Source organism: Trachypithecus francoisi, unplaced genomic scaffold (assembly GCF_009764315.1).
Source record: "Trachypithecus francoisi isolate TF-2019V2 unplaced genomic scaffold, Tfra_2.0 Lachesis_group19, whole genome shotgun sequence".
Taxonomy (NCBI): domain Eukaryota; kingdom Metazoa; phylum Chordata; class Mammalia; order Primates; family Cercopithecidae; genus Trachypithecus; species Trachypithecus francoisi.
The window spans coordinates 13,766,387-13,782,499 of NW_022681464.1; the positions used below are offsets into that span (position 1 = coordinate 13,766,387).

At 35.9% G+C, this 16,113-nt stretch overlaps 1 protein-coding gene across 3 annotated transcripts in view; it reads right to left on the reverse strand.

The window, feature by feature from the left end:
• The window catches only part of PIK3C3 (phosphatidylinositol 3-kinase catalytic subunit type 3), a 131,908-nt gene that overhangs the window by 59,124 nt on the left and 56,671 nt on the right, over nt 1-16,113 (reverse strand). For all 3 annotated transcript variants that reach the window (XR_004429181.1, XM_033177880.1, XM_033177881.1), the window contains 3 exons: nt 11,728-11,882; nt 9,829-9,919; nt 4,409-4,476 (listed from right to left, as the gene is read on the reverse strand). Coding sequence is in view for 2 of the 3 variants with exons in the window: in XM_033177880.1 (XP_033033771.1) it covers nt 4,409-4,476; nt 9,829-9,919; nt 11,728-11,882 (314 nt within the window). In the remaining variant the exon portion in view is untranslated. The remainder of the gene's footprint in view (nt 1-4,408; nt 4,477-9,828; nt 9,920-11,727; nt 11,883-16,113) is intronic.

Genomic DNA, 16,113 nt, shown 5'->3' on the forward strand with positions numbered 1-16,113 from the left:
TTCTACCTCTGTTGAAGGTACTAACAATATCCTAGGTATTTGGGCTAGGAATTCTCATGTAGGAGGGTTCACAAACTCAAATTTTCTCAAAAGCCAGGCAGGAAACAAATGTTTGACTCACTTAAATAGAAGGAAAGAGAGAGAAGTGGGGCTGCAGCCAAACCAGACAACACAGCACTACCTAAAACTTTCCTTGGCCCTCTGTTCAATTTGTGGTCGATGAATCTAACACTGTACTTTAAAATAAAAAACAGCAGTTCTAAACGGTGAAACTGTCAATATGGTATTATTCAACTCCAATCCATCCCCTTCTACCCTTTATAGTTAAAGTCCTTGATTGTCTCCGTCACCTTAGGATATTATCTTTTCCCGTGTTTATACAGTAAACTTATTTCCAAATGAACATATAGCTGACCACAATGTAGGGGCCCACTGCTGTGTCCTGCTCTTTCTGATCATCAGGTAAACACTATGGCTGCAGCTATTTTCTGTTACTGAAAATATATGTTGATGCTCATAATAAGCATCAAGTATCAAACACCTCTCAAAAATCATTCAAGCCGGCCAGGTGCGGTGGTTCATGCCTGTAATCCCAGCACTTTGGGAGGCCGAGGCAGGGGAACTGATTGAACCTGGGAGGCAGAGGTCGCAGTGAGCTGAGATCGCACCCTTGCACTCCAGCCTGGGCAACAAGAACGAAACTTTATCTCAAAAAAAAAAAAAGACACTGTCATCTCCAAATACGAGAGATAAGGTTAGCGATCAAGACTAGAAGATCTAGATTTGAATCATTTCTGAGGTTTCTGTTCACATCAATAAACTAGATTCTATAAAACACTCCAAGGTATTTCTTTGAAAGCTGTCATCTTCAAGTAGGAATGCAAACAAAATTGTCCAGGTACCCACTGTAAGATGACATCAGTGGGCTACCTGTTTCCTGGCAATTTTATTTTGTGGAGTAAATAACCTTTATTACCTTGAAAGGTCTTAAAAGTTATAGAAAACACGTCAAAGCATCCAAAGTTTACTTTCAACTTCAACATCCTAGAATGGCTATAAAAATAAAAAACTGCAACGATTTATAGATTCTGATGCCCAACATTTTACAGACTGGAGACTGTAACTCCCCTCTGTGGCTTAAAAGGTTGACACTATTCATTTTAAAAGGATTGTCTGCACACCTATAGGCCCCTAAGGATTTAGCTACAGCAAGAATCCTGTTTAAATCACCAGAAAGGGAACAAATGAAAAAAGGAAATTCAAATGTTCAAAGGAAACAGCACAATCAATTAAAATTTCTATTTTAATACATTTGTTAGAATAGAATAGGCTTACAGAAGCATTTACATTCTCACATTTTGTTATTTTTATGTGTTCAAAGGAAGAGAAGAATGATCATTTTAAACCAACTGCTTGAAATTATTTCCCTTATTGTTACCTTACATTCACAAAAGCAGTGTCTATTAAAGGCAAGAGTCCACACATCAATAGCTTTTCTCCCCATGAGTATTTCTGAATATGTAACAGGCAGACTGTAAATACGGGAAAAACAATGACTCCTTAGGGAATGAATAGACACGGCATATGCTATTGATTCAATGAATCAGAGATACAGTGGGAAAGCACAAATCAAATCTAAGTCTGACTGAATGTTTATAAGACTGGGAACTGGGGCTGTACTTTGTTTATAGGAAAAAAAAAAAGTGTGCTCCTTATGAACAGAAACAGCTGCTATGTTGGAAACTTCATCTAATAGACTTCCTACTGTTTGGATGCTTTCAGAAAATTCTTCCTAGTTGAAATAAGAGATCAAAGATTCTATCAAAACTCATTTGAAATTTAATAATGAAATCTGGTCTACAATCAAACATAAAGAATACATAACTTGAAAGCACCACATAATCAGTATATATACATATAGCTCTTACCACAGTGAATACTCTAGACTATAATTTCTGAGCCAGAGAAAAGTTTCTGTGAATGTTGTAAGGAAACAAAAATACCTGTAAATGAATTCTTCGCAAATGATTTTAAAAATATATAAAATTTTAATTTAAAAATACCTAAGAAGCTTCGAAATATTTACTCAAAAATTCAAGAAACATACCCCACAAATATTTTTTTCTCTTTACTTCCTTTTAAACATTTAGATTTTCATAAGGAAATATTTTTCCATAAGACCAGTGAACAGGCATACCCTTAAGTATTCAGATTGGAACATAGAGAACATTAGAGGTAAAAGGTGACATTTAAAGGAAATAGGAGCAATTTGGCAATATGAGAATTTCTAAGTCAACCTTTCAAAGAAAAAATAGTGATTAACACTTAGTCAAAACCTCCTATATTTTCAAGGACATAATGAAATTTAATGTGAGGAAAATGTTGTTTTATGAATATTATATTAAACTGCTAAAGTAAAAGTAGGAAACTAGTTTTCTTCCCACTACAGAGGCCAACAGAAAAAAAACAACAACCAAAAAAAAATAAACACAGGTTCCAAAGGGGGGAAAATCACTGATTTACTTAAGATCGTTGACAGTGGTTTTTCTTTGTTGTAAAGAGAACCATAAAGGCTTAAACTAAACAAATATTTACTGTTTATGTAAATCGAAAACTGTATGTGTTAAAAGAGTGCTCCATAAAAAACGATGAGTTCATGTCCTTTGTAGGGACATGGATGAAGCTGGAAACCATCACTCTGAGCAAACTGTCGCAAGGACAGAAAACCAAACACTGCATGTTCTCACTCATAGGTGGGAACTGAACAGTGAGAACTTGGACTCAGGGCAGGGAACATCACACACTGATGTGACGGAGTGTGGGGAAGGAGGGAGGGATAGCATTGGGAGAAATACCTAATGTTAATGACGAGTTAATGGGTGCAGCACACCAACATGGCACATGTATACATATGTAACAAACCTGCACATTGTGCACATGTACCCTAGAACTTAAAGCATAATAAAAAAGAAAAAAAGAAAAAGAGTACTCCAATTTAGTTACCTACTTCTTAGGTACAGGGGCAGTATCCGGCAGAGTGTTACCTCTGGAGAGTGGGAGAATGAAGTTAAGGCTGGACTTGACCCACAAGGACAGCTTCCCAAATCCAGTCTTAAAACAAAATAGTATTTTGTATAATTTTCTCACAAAAAGCAAAATACTTCATCATTATTCAAAAGTACCGGTTCAGCATCTCTTAGTCAAAATGCTTGGAATCAGAAATGTTTTGGATTTCTAGGTTTTTTTTGGATTTTTGAATATTTGCATTATACTGAGCACCTTAAATCCAAAATCTGAAATGCTCCGAAGAGCATCTCTTTTGCACTTCATGTCAATGCTCATAGAGTTTTGGATTTTGGAGCATTTCAGATTTCAGATTTTTGGATTTGGTATGCTCAACCTATAGTGAGCTTTTACAATGGACACCTACTAATTTGTAATTTGTTTAAGGCTATAAATTGAGCAGTAAGATTAGATTAGAAATCATTTATACAATAAAAAGTCTCATGCCAAGAAGTTTAAAAAGTGATGTAAGTAGTTTCAAGGATTCTCCCAAAGGTAAAGAAGGCTTTAGACAGGTCTTACCCCCCTGGCTCTGCCCTTTGTTAGCTCTGTAAAGCTAGATGAAGCCCTCTTAGCTAGTGTTTAATCCCAGTACTTTCTTTTTTATTGAAGCAAAATATTTCTGATTGTGGCTTAAGCTACTTGTCTTTTTCTCTTCAGGATTGTGTGGAAAATAAAGGAAACCATGCTTCATATTAACTGTGCCTCAAGAAGTCAGTTAGTCACTCTGTGCCATAGTTTCTCTCTTTCCTTCAAGTGACTCAGGACATTGTTTAAATGCGAAATGGAGACATTTATACTTGCCCATTTAACTTCATAGAAACAAATGAGAAAAGGTCACTGAAAGTACCCTGAAAATGACAAAGCACTAGGTAAATGATTTAATCCTAGATCAAGGTCTACCAAGTTCAGCTACAGCAAGCCTCTGCCTTGGTTTTCTCATGTTTAAAATGCCATAACTTTTAATTGCAACTTTCTCTTTTTAAATGATTCCAATGTTTTAGTAAATAATGTAAAAATACATACTCCTGAAGAACTGTGAAATATCATACTCAACTACTTTACATGCCAAACAGATATCAAACTGAAAGCACCCATTACCCTCCCCAGGTATATCCCAGCTCTTGGAAAGTTATGTCCTTAGTGAAAGGGAGAGAAATAGTGGTGCCAAGAAGCATTTCCACGAACCCAACTGTCATGGAATACAGCTAGCTACAAAAATACTGTATCTAGACATTTGATGATTGCTTATATCTTATTTTAAATCGTCTTTTTGTGTTTACAGCATGAGAAAAATAATTCTTAAGGGTAATAAGAACATAAACAGAAAATTATTTTCACATACCAGTATAAATAATTAGCCAGTGTTGAGTTTTTGCAGGCTCTCGATATCAAGAAGGTACAGAGATCTTGCTGAAAGAATTAAAATAAATGTATTATACATTATCAGCTACTATTAATGGGGGAAAATAAGTCAGTCTACATTTGCCTATCAGTTTTCATCTGTATATCTTATGTAACAGATCAGATTTTCTGCCATTTATCTACCCTTACATACACACATACAAAAATATTTTAAATCAGACAATATGCAAGTGGTTAGAATACCGCAGTTCAGAGAACTCCTTGTCCTCCTGGAGCTTCATATTGGTAGAGGAGAGAGACATGAAAAGAAATGGTCATAGAAATAATTTAGGTTGGGAGGTTAGAAAAGGCAGCAATGAAGACATGACATTCAGGCAAGACCAAAATGACACTGGAGGACTCTAAGTTTGGCTTGTTCAAGGAATTTGAAGTCATGTAAATAAAATACAGTGAACACTGAAGCGACTGAAAAGGTAGGCAAAGGTCAAAGTATGTGAGACCTCTAAGGTCACGTTATTATTGAGTATGAATTTTATTTTAAAAGCAATGGATACACAACAAAGGATCTTAAGGGGAGAGTGAGATGATGTGATTTACATTTTAGGAAAATGACTGGTTGTCCTGTGAAGTAAAGACCTGAGATCAGTTAAGATGCTATTACAGTAGACTAGGAGAGTGCAGATGGTGAAAAGGAGACAAATAAAAGAAATATCTTGGAAGTATAATTAACAAGACCTGCTGGTGGAGAGGAATTAGGAAGGAAAGAAAGGAATTAATAGTAACTCCCAAATGTCTGGATTGATTTGTTATGGCACAAATGGAAATTTCAGACAAAAAGCTACCTATCTACAGAGTGAGAGGAAAGAGTTGTATTTTGAAATACTAAGTTCAAAATGCCTGTCAGATACACAATGGAGATCAAATACATGTTTGAATACATGAATCTGAAACTCAGGTGAAAGATCTGAGCTGGAAATATAAATTTGAATTTATTAATACAACCTAGGGCAAGAGTATTGAGTGAGACTAGAAGAGGAGCCTGAGGAACATTAAGATGTCAGGCAGAGAGGAAAGTGCTGACAAAAGAAACTAAGAAGAAATGGCAAGAGAGATGAAGAGAAAAACAAGAGATACACAGTATCACCTAAACCATGAGAAGGGTTAGTTTTTCAAGAAGAAAATTATTTACTTTGTTGAATACTCTGAAGAAGCTGAAAAGAATGTACAACCAAAAACATTAGGGTTATTTCGTAACTTAGCAAATTAAATTTTAAGCAAGGGCCAGAATGATATGGAGTAAAGACTGGAAAGAAGGAAGAAAAGAGTATGTATAAACAACTCCTTTGAGAAGAGAAGTAAGAAAACAAGGTGCTGTTTCAAAAGATGTGGTTTCAAGGGAGAGTTTTGTTTTTCTGAACTTTTAACATGGAAAATTCTAACACATACTTGAGTATTTCTATCAGGAAAAGAAAATACATCTTTGAAGAGAGTTATGTTTCTGAGACGGGCGGATCACGAGGTCAGGAGATCGAGACCATCCTGGCTAACATGGTGAAACCCCGTCTCTACTAAAAATACAAAAAACTAGCCGGGCGAGGTGGCGGGCGCCTGTAGTCCCAGCTACTCAGGAGGCTGAGGCAGGAGAATGGCGTGAACCCGGGAGGCGGAGCTTGCAGTGAGCTGAGATCCGGCCACTGCACTCCAGCCTGGGCGACAGAGCGAGAATCCGTCTCAAAAAAAAAAAAAAAGAGAGAGAGAGAGTTATGTTTCTTCTGTGTACGAAAACAGAAGGAAAGTATGGGGGAGAAATTCATGTCTATAAAACCACTGATGGGAAAGAGACCATTTCTACGTAGAGGTTTCTATTGTTTCCATTAAGTATAAGGCAGAATTGTCATCTGGAGATTGGGAGGCAGGGCACGAGAACAGAGTGGAAATGGTATGAAAAATCACCGCAGGGCAGGAAGATCAACACGTCTAGGACGTGGAAGATGGCAGAGAGCAGTGAGTGCTCATGTGAGGTCTGTGATCGTGAATTTATAGTGACACCAATATGCTATGCTGTGTGTTTTTCTTCAGCAATATTCAGGCATGGCGAAAGTAGGTAATTAATGAGGCTTATCAAGAGTTGAGATTTTTGCCAGGGGAACTGCAGGTACTACTAAAAGACTAACTAAAATGACAGCCATGGGATAAAAGATATGTTCAGAGAAAAGCAAACATTAAAGGGAGGTGACAAATAATGAAAAGGGTAGGGATCAACAGATTAGAACTTTTAACGCAGTAGGGGTCCTTTTGTAATTTCGAGTAATAAGAGGTTGTTATTACAAAATAGATGTGCCAATGCTTTCAGTAAGAATTTTATCTCCGGTTTTAAAGCTTAGGTGTACATTTTAAATATGCACCAAAAATCCAATTTAAAAAACTCCTTGATCCAAAAGCCATTATATAAAGCTGAGTCCATGAGTTTAATAGGCAGACTATAGGCCTAAAGTTCTCTTTTGACTATCTGGGAAGAACATTATACTTTTGTACAGTGATGTATATATTTTAATAGCAAACATATTTCATTTCATACTATGCCCTTTTGATAAAAAAATTACTTACAGAACATAAAGAAAAGTTGAATTTTAAAAATTGTGAAGCAGGAAGTATGTATTGTAAATGTTAAAACTCAATTTGAGTAAGCAAGACTTCAAGATTTTAAAACAATTTAAAGAAAAAAGTGCTTTATAAAAAAAGATCACATGTTGTAGGTCACAGACATAAGAAGAAATGGTGAGGAAGGTGCAGGTATCCTTTAAGAAAAGTATCTCTAAGTATTTACTGAGTATATACAATAATAATAATAATATTATCAAATCTGGAGGAAGTTAAATAACAAGACGGGGTGGGGTGGAGGGAGAAGGATTTAGCCAATGACAAGCAAGAATATATAATTTATATATACATAAGAAAGTATAGAAAGTACTACATAAGATGGTGAAATCAGTCAAAATATAGCTACAACCACAATACAAACAAATGGGGCAAAAGTTCCAGTTACAAAACAGAGTGTTAAAACTAGATTAAAAAACAAAATTTAGCTACATGATATTTACAAGGGACCTAAATATAATAAACCTAAAACATAAGGCTACAAAAAAATTCAAAGGAAAAGATAAACAAAGACAACAAAAATATTGAGAAGAAAAGATCAACATGAACACTAATCAAGACAAAGCTCTATTAACATCAGACAAAACAGGCTTTAAGATGAAAAGCTTTATTAGGTATCAAGAGGGTTACCGAACAGTGATAAAAGATGCAATTTATGTATTTAATTAGAGAGCTTCACAATATTTAAAGCAAACACTAACAGAAATACAAGAAGAAATTAATAATTCTACCATCATACAGGGGAATTTTGCCTTAATTCTTTCACAGATAAAGCAGAAAGAAATGTTAGGACACAGTACAGATTTCAATTACACAATTCATAAGCTTGCTTTAGTAAGTTATGTACAATGCTATACCCAACAGCTGGGAAATACACCTTCTTTTCAAGAACCCATGGAATTCATAAAATATGAGCAGATTTGGGGAATAATTGAGTTTCTGTCTCCTTTCAAACATGTGGCCAGACACGTACAATGTTCTCCTAAAACTCCAAGAATAAAACGAGGAAGGACATAAGACACTGCTCAGGTATCAAAAAGGAGACAGGAATGTTGGTATCTCAAGTTGTGATAAGAGAGGTAATTCGGCTCGGTTGTATATTAACCTAAAGGTGACCATGGCTTGTACAATACCCTCTATGGGAATAGGGGAAGTGATAGGGGAAAATAGACATATCACTCAAAATGATTGTCATTCTTTTTTGGATACCTGAATCCTTTAAAAAACAATTCAGCTGACAAAAAGTTAAATGGCTTAATCATTGAATAATAACAGATAGGTTCATCAGTCACAAGAGAAATATCAGAAATATATAAAAACTATCATTATTTCTAGTCTAAAATTTTTGAGCGATGGCTGAGTATAAATCAATATTCTGAACATAGTTTTCAGAATCTAATCGCTTTACAGAATCTAGAATGTAAATTATCTTTTGTTCAAGCTACCAACATGGAAAACTCATTCAGACTAATGGCCTACAAGCCCTACACAACTGATGGCCAGTTATCTCTTGGATCCAATCTTCTGCCAAGTTCTCTTTTGCTCACTTCCCGATAAACCAGGCACACTAGTTTCTAGTGTTCCTCAAACATACACACTTAAACTCTGGTCTTAGGACCTCCATACTTGCTACTCCTTCTATCTGAAATGCTGTTCCCCAGCTAGCCATATGGTCGTTCCCTCACCTGCTTCACTTTCAGTGGGATGTTACCTTTTTAGTAACAAGTAACTTGTAAGAGCTTTCTAGAACATAAGCTCTATGAAGGCAAACATTTAACTGTTTTGTTTTCTGCTGCATCAACCCCAGCATGCAGAACAGTTCCCTATATGTTAAGAGCTCAAAAAACACGCGTGAATGAATGAATGAATCAATCAATCAATGAATCAATATCTTAGCGTTGAAAGGGAAAACATAACTGTAGCAGACTGGCTTCTTAAAGGGCTTCTCTAAGGATTCTATGATTCTGTGATTTAAAAATTATTTCTTTCAGTTGAATATTTTGTTATACCGAGAGATATGCAAACATACAAATTTTAATCAATAGCTAATAGTTAAAATATTCATTCAGTCATTAACATTACCTCCTAAAATCTGACTAAAAGCAATATATATATATACACACTGAAAAATCACATGAACTTTTCTAATAAAGCATGTGTTACTTGTTTTCAACATCAGAGATATTAATGATTTCTTTTAAATTAGAAGTCTTATAGACAAATTCAAAAATATGTACTATATCAGCTTCTACAATGCAGTTTCCAAAGTGCATTGCAGATTAGCACTTTTCAGATTAGCACTAGTCTAACAGGCCTGTTTTATCTCAAAAATGTGTCTACTTATATGTATAGTTAAAAAGTTGCTTAGTGTATTATCTCTAATATCAAAGTCATACATTTCTACAATGTAATCACAAGCACTGACAACAATTACAGTGAGGTTCATAAATACATTGACAGTAAATATTCTGAGTTTCCCTAATAAAATATTTAAGCCTAGTTTATTTTCATATTGCATATGAATCCATTTATATGCCCAAAGCACCAATAAAATGACTTGAATTGAGGACTATCTGGCACTTTATGCTAAGGGGAAAAGTCATAAACATGCATCATAAAGTAAGTTATTTAATAAAGTTGTAATATTTAGTTATTTAACCAAAACTGAGATTTAAAGACAAGCATAAAATGTTTATGCGGTAGGATCTCTCCTATAGGAAGCTGGAAAAGCTTTGTACTCACTTCCAGATTTTCGCCATCTGGAACTTCTTTTGTTTTTGATGCAGGAGGAGGTGAAGAGACTGCTGGAAGGGGGCTGGTTATAATTTGGGAGCTGAAAAATAAAAGAGATCACCGAGATGTAAAATACTCCGTCCATAAGAGAAGACACACTTTTTTTTTTTTAAGCACAGTTCACTTCAATTGTGTCTGGTTAATGCAACACTCCTCAAGTGTGTTCTGTGCAACACTGGAGTCACATTGTACTCTGGGAAAAGCGCATGTTCAAAGATGATAGCTAATGCCTCTTGGGAGATTTATGTGCAAATCTGCATATTAAGGGTTTGGGTAAGTGCTGTTTGTTTGTTTAAGCTCATTTGGCTTTAAACCAGCATTTTCTAAACATATGTGGCCAAGATCTCCTCTTTTTTATCTTTTTTAAAACAAAATAAAGCTTAAAAAAAGAACTAAAAACATACACACACACAAATAAGTACACCATAAGTTGGAAAAGACTAGGTTACAGTTTTCACCCCATCATAAAACTCTGAATAGACTTTTATTTATAAAACATTCTACATGGCATAAGGAAGAAAGTAAATGAGCATGACTTAAGACTGAAGACCTCCAATATAGAGTGAGAGATAATATAAACAGCATCTTTATATTAACAAAAAAATACAAAGTAGTCACGGAAAGAAAAATTATTTGTCGTCTTTTTCGTTTCTTCTCCAAATAAAACACACAACATAAAGCATAGCATAACCATAATCATAAAGCAAAATTCAAAAATCCAATCTTGAGCTCATATAATAATTGAAATGCCTGGACTTACTCAGGAAGTCTAAAATCTAGACCTGGTTTTGTCAATAACAAACCTCATGATCTTCACAAAACCATTTTCCATCACTAAGCCTAAGAGTTTTCACCCAACAGTTACTACTTTTTTCAAATTTTAAGATTTTCTGAAAAGTAAAAAGTAGAAAAAAACGTGGGATTTGGAGTCAACTCTACCATTTGCAAGATACATAAGACTTTGGGCAATTTACTTCAAGTCCGTCATCTCTAAATTAGGGACATGAATACGTACCTGAGAAGACAGTTGTAACAAGATAATGTATGTGGACCACCTGGTACAGACTGGGAACTCCTCATTTTTATATTGTTAATAGCTAACTTTTAAGTCAAATAATAGCATATTATTTTCAGTATAACTACTAAAGAGGTGTAAACAGCTAATAAAAAATACAACTTTTTATTAAACAATTGGAGCTCACTAGCATGCTCCGCCCTGCCATTTCATCCTTTTTTTTTTGAGACAGAGTCTTGCTCTGTCGCCCAGGCTGGAGTGCAATGGCGCAATCTCAGCTTGCTGCACCCTTCACCTACCAGGTTTCACCATGTTGGCCAGGCTGTTTTTGAACTTCTAACCTCAAGTGATCTGCCCACCTCAGCCTCCCAAAGTACTAGGATTACTGGCATAAGCCACCGCAGCTGCCCCTTTCATTTCATTTTAACATAAATAAGTAATAGTAGCTAACACTGAGCACTATGTATTAGACAGTTTCCTCTGAGTGTTAATTCACTTAATGATTAAACAACCCTTAAAGATGAGTTACTATTGCTATCACCACTCTTACGAAACTGGAGACACATAAAGAATATGTAATTTATACAAGTTTACACAGCTAGGAAGTGGCAGAGTCAAGATTTTAAGTCAGGTATTCAGACTTGATAGCCTGCAAAACACTGTTTCCTGATATAGTAACTTGTGTGCTGTGAGTACACATGCAATATTCACTAGTAAAACTTCAAAATTAGTAACACTAGGGTTTGGTACATCTAAGGAAAGGAAAACAGAAAACAATTTGAAAAGGGAAAAATCAACAAATTGGAAAATATGTCCTCCCTGGATATCCATACCTATCTATTTCTGCAGAATTTATTCCAGAATTTGACAGATTTTCTGACACTGAACTCTGACTATCCTTCTTGGTAGGTTCCAATCCATTCTTTATATCATCAAAATTTTCATATTTGAGAGCCTGGACCAACTGTAATAGGTACATCAACAAATCCTAGAAAACAAACAAAAAGTAAAGTAATATTAGGAAAAGAATGCAAAATGATTATAGACATTATTTATTCCTAAATATCAACTAAACATTTCACTTTTATCTATTACTTTTCAGCTGTATTACTTTTGACATGTCACCAAGTTACTTAACTTCCCTGTACCCCACAGCCCCTTCATCTTTAAAATTGACATCATAATATAAACTGTAGAGAAGAGCACGAGGGTTAAATTAGTTAATAAAAGAAAGTCACAGAATAGTGTCCAGCACAGGCTAAGTGGCCAATAAATGATGTGTTTCAGGTAGTAGCTTCAAAACAAAAAAAGAAAAGTGGGAAGGATTCAAGATGCTTTGCGTAAAACTAAGAAATTATACCCGGTCACAGTGGCTCACACCTGTAATCCCAGCACTTTGGGAGGCCGAGGCAGGCGGATCGCGAAGTCAGCAGATCGAGACCATCCTGGCTAACACAGTGAAACCCCGTCTCTACTAAAAATACAAAAAATTAGCCAGGCGTAGTGGCGGGCGCCTGTAGTCCAAGTTACTAGGGAGGCTTAGGCAGGAGAATGGCATGAACCCAGCAGGCGGAGCTGGCCGTGAGCCAAGATTGCGCCACTGCACTCCAGCCTGGGCGACAGAGCAAGACTCTGTCTCAAAAAAAAGAAAAAAGAAAAAAAAAAAAGAAATTATAGAAGGATCCTTTTTTCAGTAATAGATCAGAAGAGTGCATTCTATGTTTAATATTATACAAGAAATTCCAAATTTTCAAGTTTTCAAAGAACTTCTGTTTAATGTCTTTTTCTGGTTAGAATCTTTAAAACTCATGTGTTTTCTTTTTTCCTGAAAGATCAGGTTTTAGAGAATCTGGACTGCTTCTTAAATGAAAGATGCTGTAAAACAGACATTTGATTAAGAGACATGTATTCCTGCCAACTCCCAAGAGATTTGAACAAAACAAATCGCTAAGCCCAAATTCTCCATAAGTGACAACCAATGAGATAACCTGGACTAAAAAGGTGTCAGTCAACAAAGTAGCTTTTACTTTACTGAGTTTTCCCTTAATAATAATGATAATAAAACTCTTTAATGTTTAGGATGGAAATGCTTCCAGTATTTCTCTATAAAGGTTGTCCTCTTCACATACTTGTCCTCCTCACAGGTACGTACTTTTTAAAATTTTACTTTTAAAAATAACTAAAAAGTAAAGAAAATCGCAAAACTCAAAAAATTTTTAAATGTATCTATTATCTTCCAATTCTAATTGTCATTCACCCTGTTACAGACACTTGAAACTCATCATTAGAAAATTTTGACTTTGGGACTACCAACTCAACTTCAGTCTCTTTAAGCTCACAAAACAGGTTAAGTCTCCTGTAAATATTTCATGGTCCACTTTTTCCTATTTGTAACCCCTACAGCACTTGTAATAACTTACTCTTGGTTTTCCACTATTTTATAAACCAGGAGGACAGAGACCACCTGCCAGCAACCCGTATTTACGTATTTAATACTACAGGCATAAGTCATTTTATTGTACCTTGCACACAGAGCATTTTTTTTTTTTACAGAATGAGTTTTGTGGCAACCCTGCACCCAAGCAAGTCTATTGGCATCATTTTTCCAACAGCATACTTTAACTCCATGTCTTTGTGTCACATTCTAGTTATTCACATAGTATTTCAAACTTTTTCATTATTATTTTATCTGTTACGGTGATCTGTGATCAGTGATCTTTGATGTTACCATTGTTAACATCAAAGGGGTGCCACACACCATACCCAAATGGGATGGCACAGTTAATTAATCTTGAATGTGTTCTGCCTAATCCACCAACCAGCTGTTTCCCTGTCTCTCTCCCTCTCCTAGGGCTTGCCTATTCCGAGACACAGTAATACTGCAATGAGGTCAATTAATAAACCTACAATGCACTCTAAGTGTTCAAGTAAAAGGAAAAGATGCAGTCTCTTACTTTAAATCAAAAGCTAGAAATGATAAGTTTAGTGAAGAAGGCACAGGAAAAGCCAAGATAGGTTGCCAGCTAAGTCTCTTGTACCAAACAGCCAAGGTATGAATGCAAAGGTAAAGTTCTTGAAGTATACTGAAAATGCTATTCCAGGGAACCACAAATGAAAAGAAAGCAAAACAGCCTTATTGCTGATAGAGAAGTTTTAGTGGCCTGGGTAGATGAGACTAGCCACGACATTCCCATAAACGAAAGCCCAATCCAGAGCAAGGCCCTAACTCTCTCCATTTCTATAAAAGCTGAGAAAGCAGAGGAAGCTACAAAAGAAAAATCTGAAGTTAGAAGAGGTTTGTTCATGAGATTTATGGAAAGAAGTCATTTCCATAACATGAAAGTACAAAGCGAAGCAGCAAGTACTGATGGATAAACTGCAACAAGTTATTGATACAGGTGACTATACTAAACAAAGTTTCAATGCAGATGTAACAGCCTTGTTTTAGAATAAGATGCCATCTAAGATTCTCACAGCCACAGGCTGAGTCTCTTGGTAAAGGTCTAATGTAGGTTGTGACTTTAAGTTGAAGCCACTGCTCATTCACCATTTCAGAAGTCCTAGGGCCCTTAGGAATTACGGTACATCTCCATTGCCTGTGCTCTATAAATGGAAGAACAAAGCCTGGATGACATCACATCTGTTCAGAGCATGGTTTATGAATATTTAAGCCCACTGTTAAGACCCATTGTTCAGAAAAGAAGATTCCTTTCAAAATATTACTGCTCATAGACAATGTACCTGGTCACCTAAGAGCTCCGATGGAGATGCAGAAGAAGCTGAATGTTGTTTACAATCCTGCTATCACAACATCCATTCTACTGCCCATAAAATCAAGGAGTCACTTCGACTTTCAAGTCATATTACTTAAGAAACACATTTTGTAAGGTCATATCTTCCATAGACAGTGATTCCTCTCATGGATCTGGGCAAAATAAACTGAAAATCTTCTGGAAAGGATTCGCCATTCTAGATGTCATTAAGAACATTCGAGCTTTATGGGGAAGGTCAAAATAGCAACATTAACAGGAGTTTGGAAGAAGTTGATTCTAACTTCCACAGATAACTTTGAGGGGCTGAAGACTTCAGTGCCTATAATCCTAGCACTTTGGAAGGCCGAGGTGGGTGGATCACCTGAAGTCGGGAGTTCAAGGCCAGCCTGGCTAACATGGTGAAACCCTGTCTCTTACTAAGAATTAGGCGGGTGCAGTGGTACACACCTGTAATCTCAGCTACTCGGGAGGCTGAGGCAGGAGAATCGCTTGAACCCTGGAGGCAGAGGTTGCAGTAAGCCAAGATCATGCCACTGCACTCCAGGCTGGGTGACAGAGGGAAGACTCCACCTCAACAACAACAAAAAAGACTTCAGTGGAGGAATTAAATGCAGAAGTAACAGAAACAGAAAAAAAAACAAAAAAAAAAAAAACTAGAATTAGAGGTGCAGCCTGAACGTGTGACTGAATTGCTGCAATCTCATGCTAAAACTTAAACAGATGAAGAGTTGCTTCTTATGGATGAGCAGCAAAGAGTAGTTTCTTGAGATGCGATCTATGCTTGGTGAAGATGCTGTGAACATTGTTGAAATAACAACAAAAGATTCAAAATACTCCATAAATGTAGTTGTTAAAGCAGTGGCAGTATTTGAGAGGACTGACTTCAATTTTGAAAGAAGTTCTACTGTGGATAAAATGATAGCAAGCAGCATTGCACGCTGCAGACAAATCTTTTGTGGAAAAAAAGAGTCAATGGGTGTGGCAAAGTTTACGCTTGTTTTATTTTAGGAAACTGCCATAGCTACCCCAACCTTCTGCAACCATCACCCTGATCATTCAGTGGTCATAAACATCAAGGCAAAACCCTTGACTACCAAAAAGACTACAACTTGCTAAAGGCTCAGATGATTGTTAAAATTTTTTAGCAACATTTTAAAATAAAATATGTACGTTGCTTTTCTAGACATAATGCTATTACATACTTAGACTATAGTATAATATAATTTACTATATAAACATACAGCAAAGTTATATGTATAAATTTTACATGTACTAGGAAACCAAAAAATTCATGCGACTCACTTTATTGTGATATTTGCTTTACTGCAGAGGTCTGGACCAAACCTGCAATATCTCTGAGGTATGACTGTATATTTCTCTTTTGTTCAGAATTTATATCACACACCAAATAATTTTTAAAAAGGTCATTAGGCAAACACTAACAAA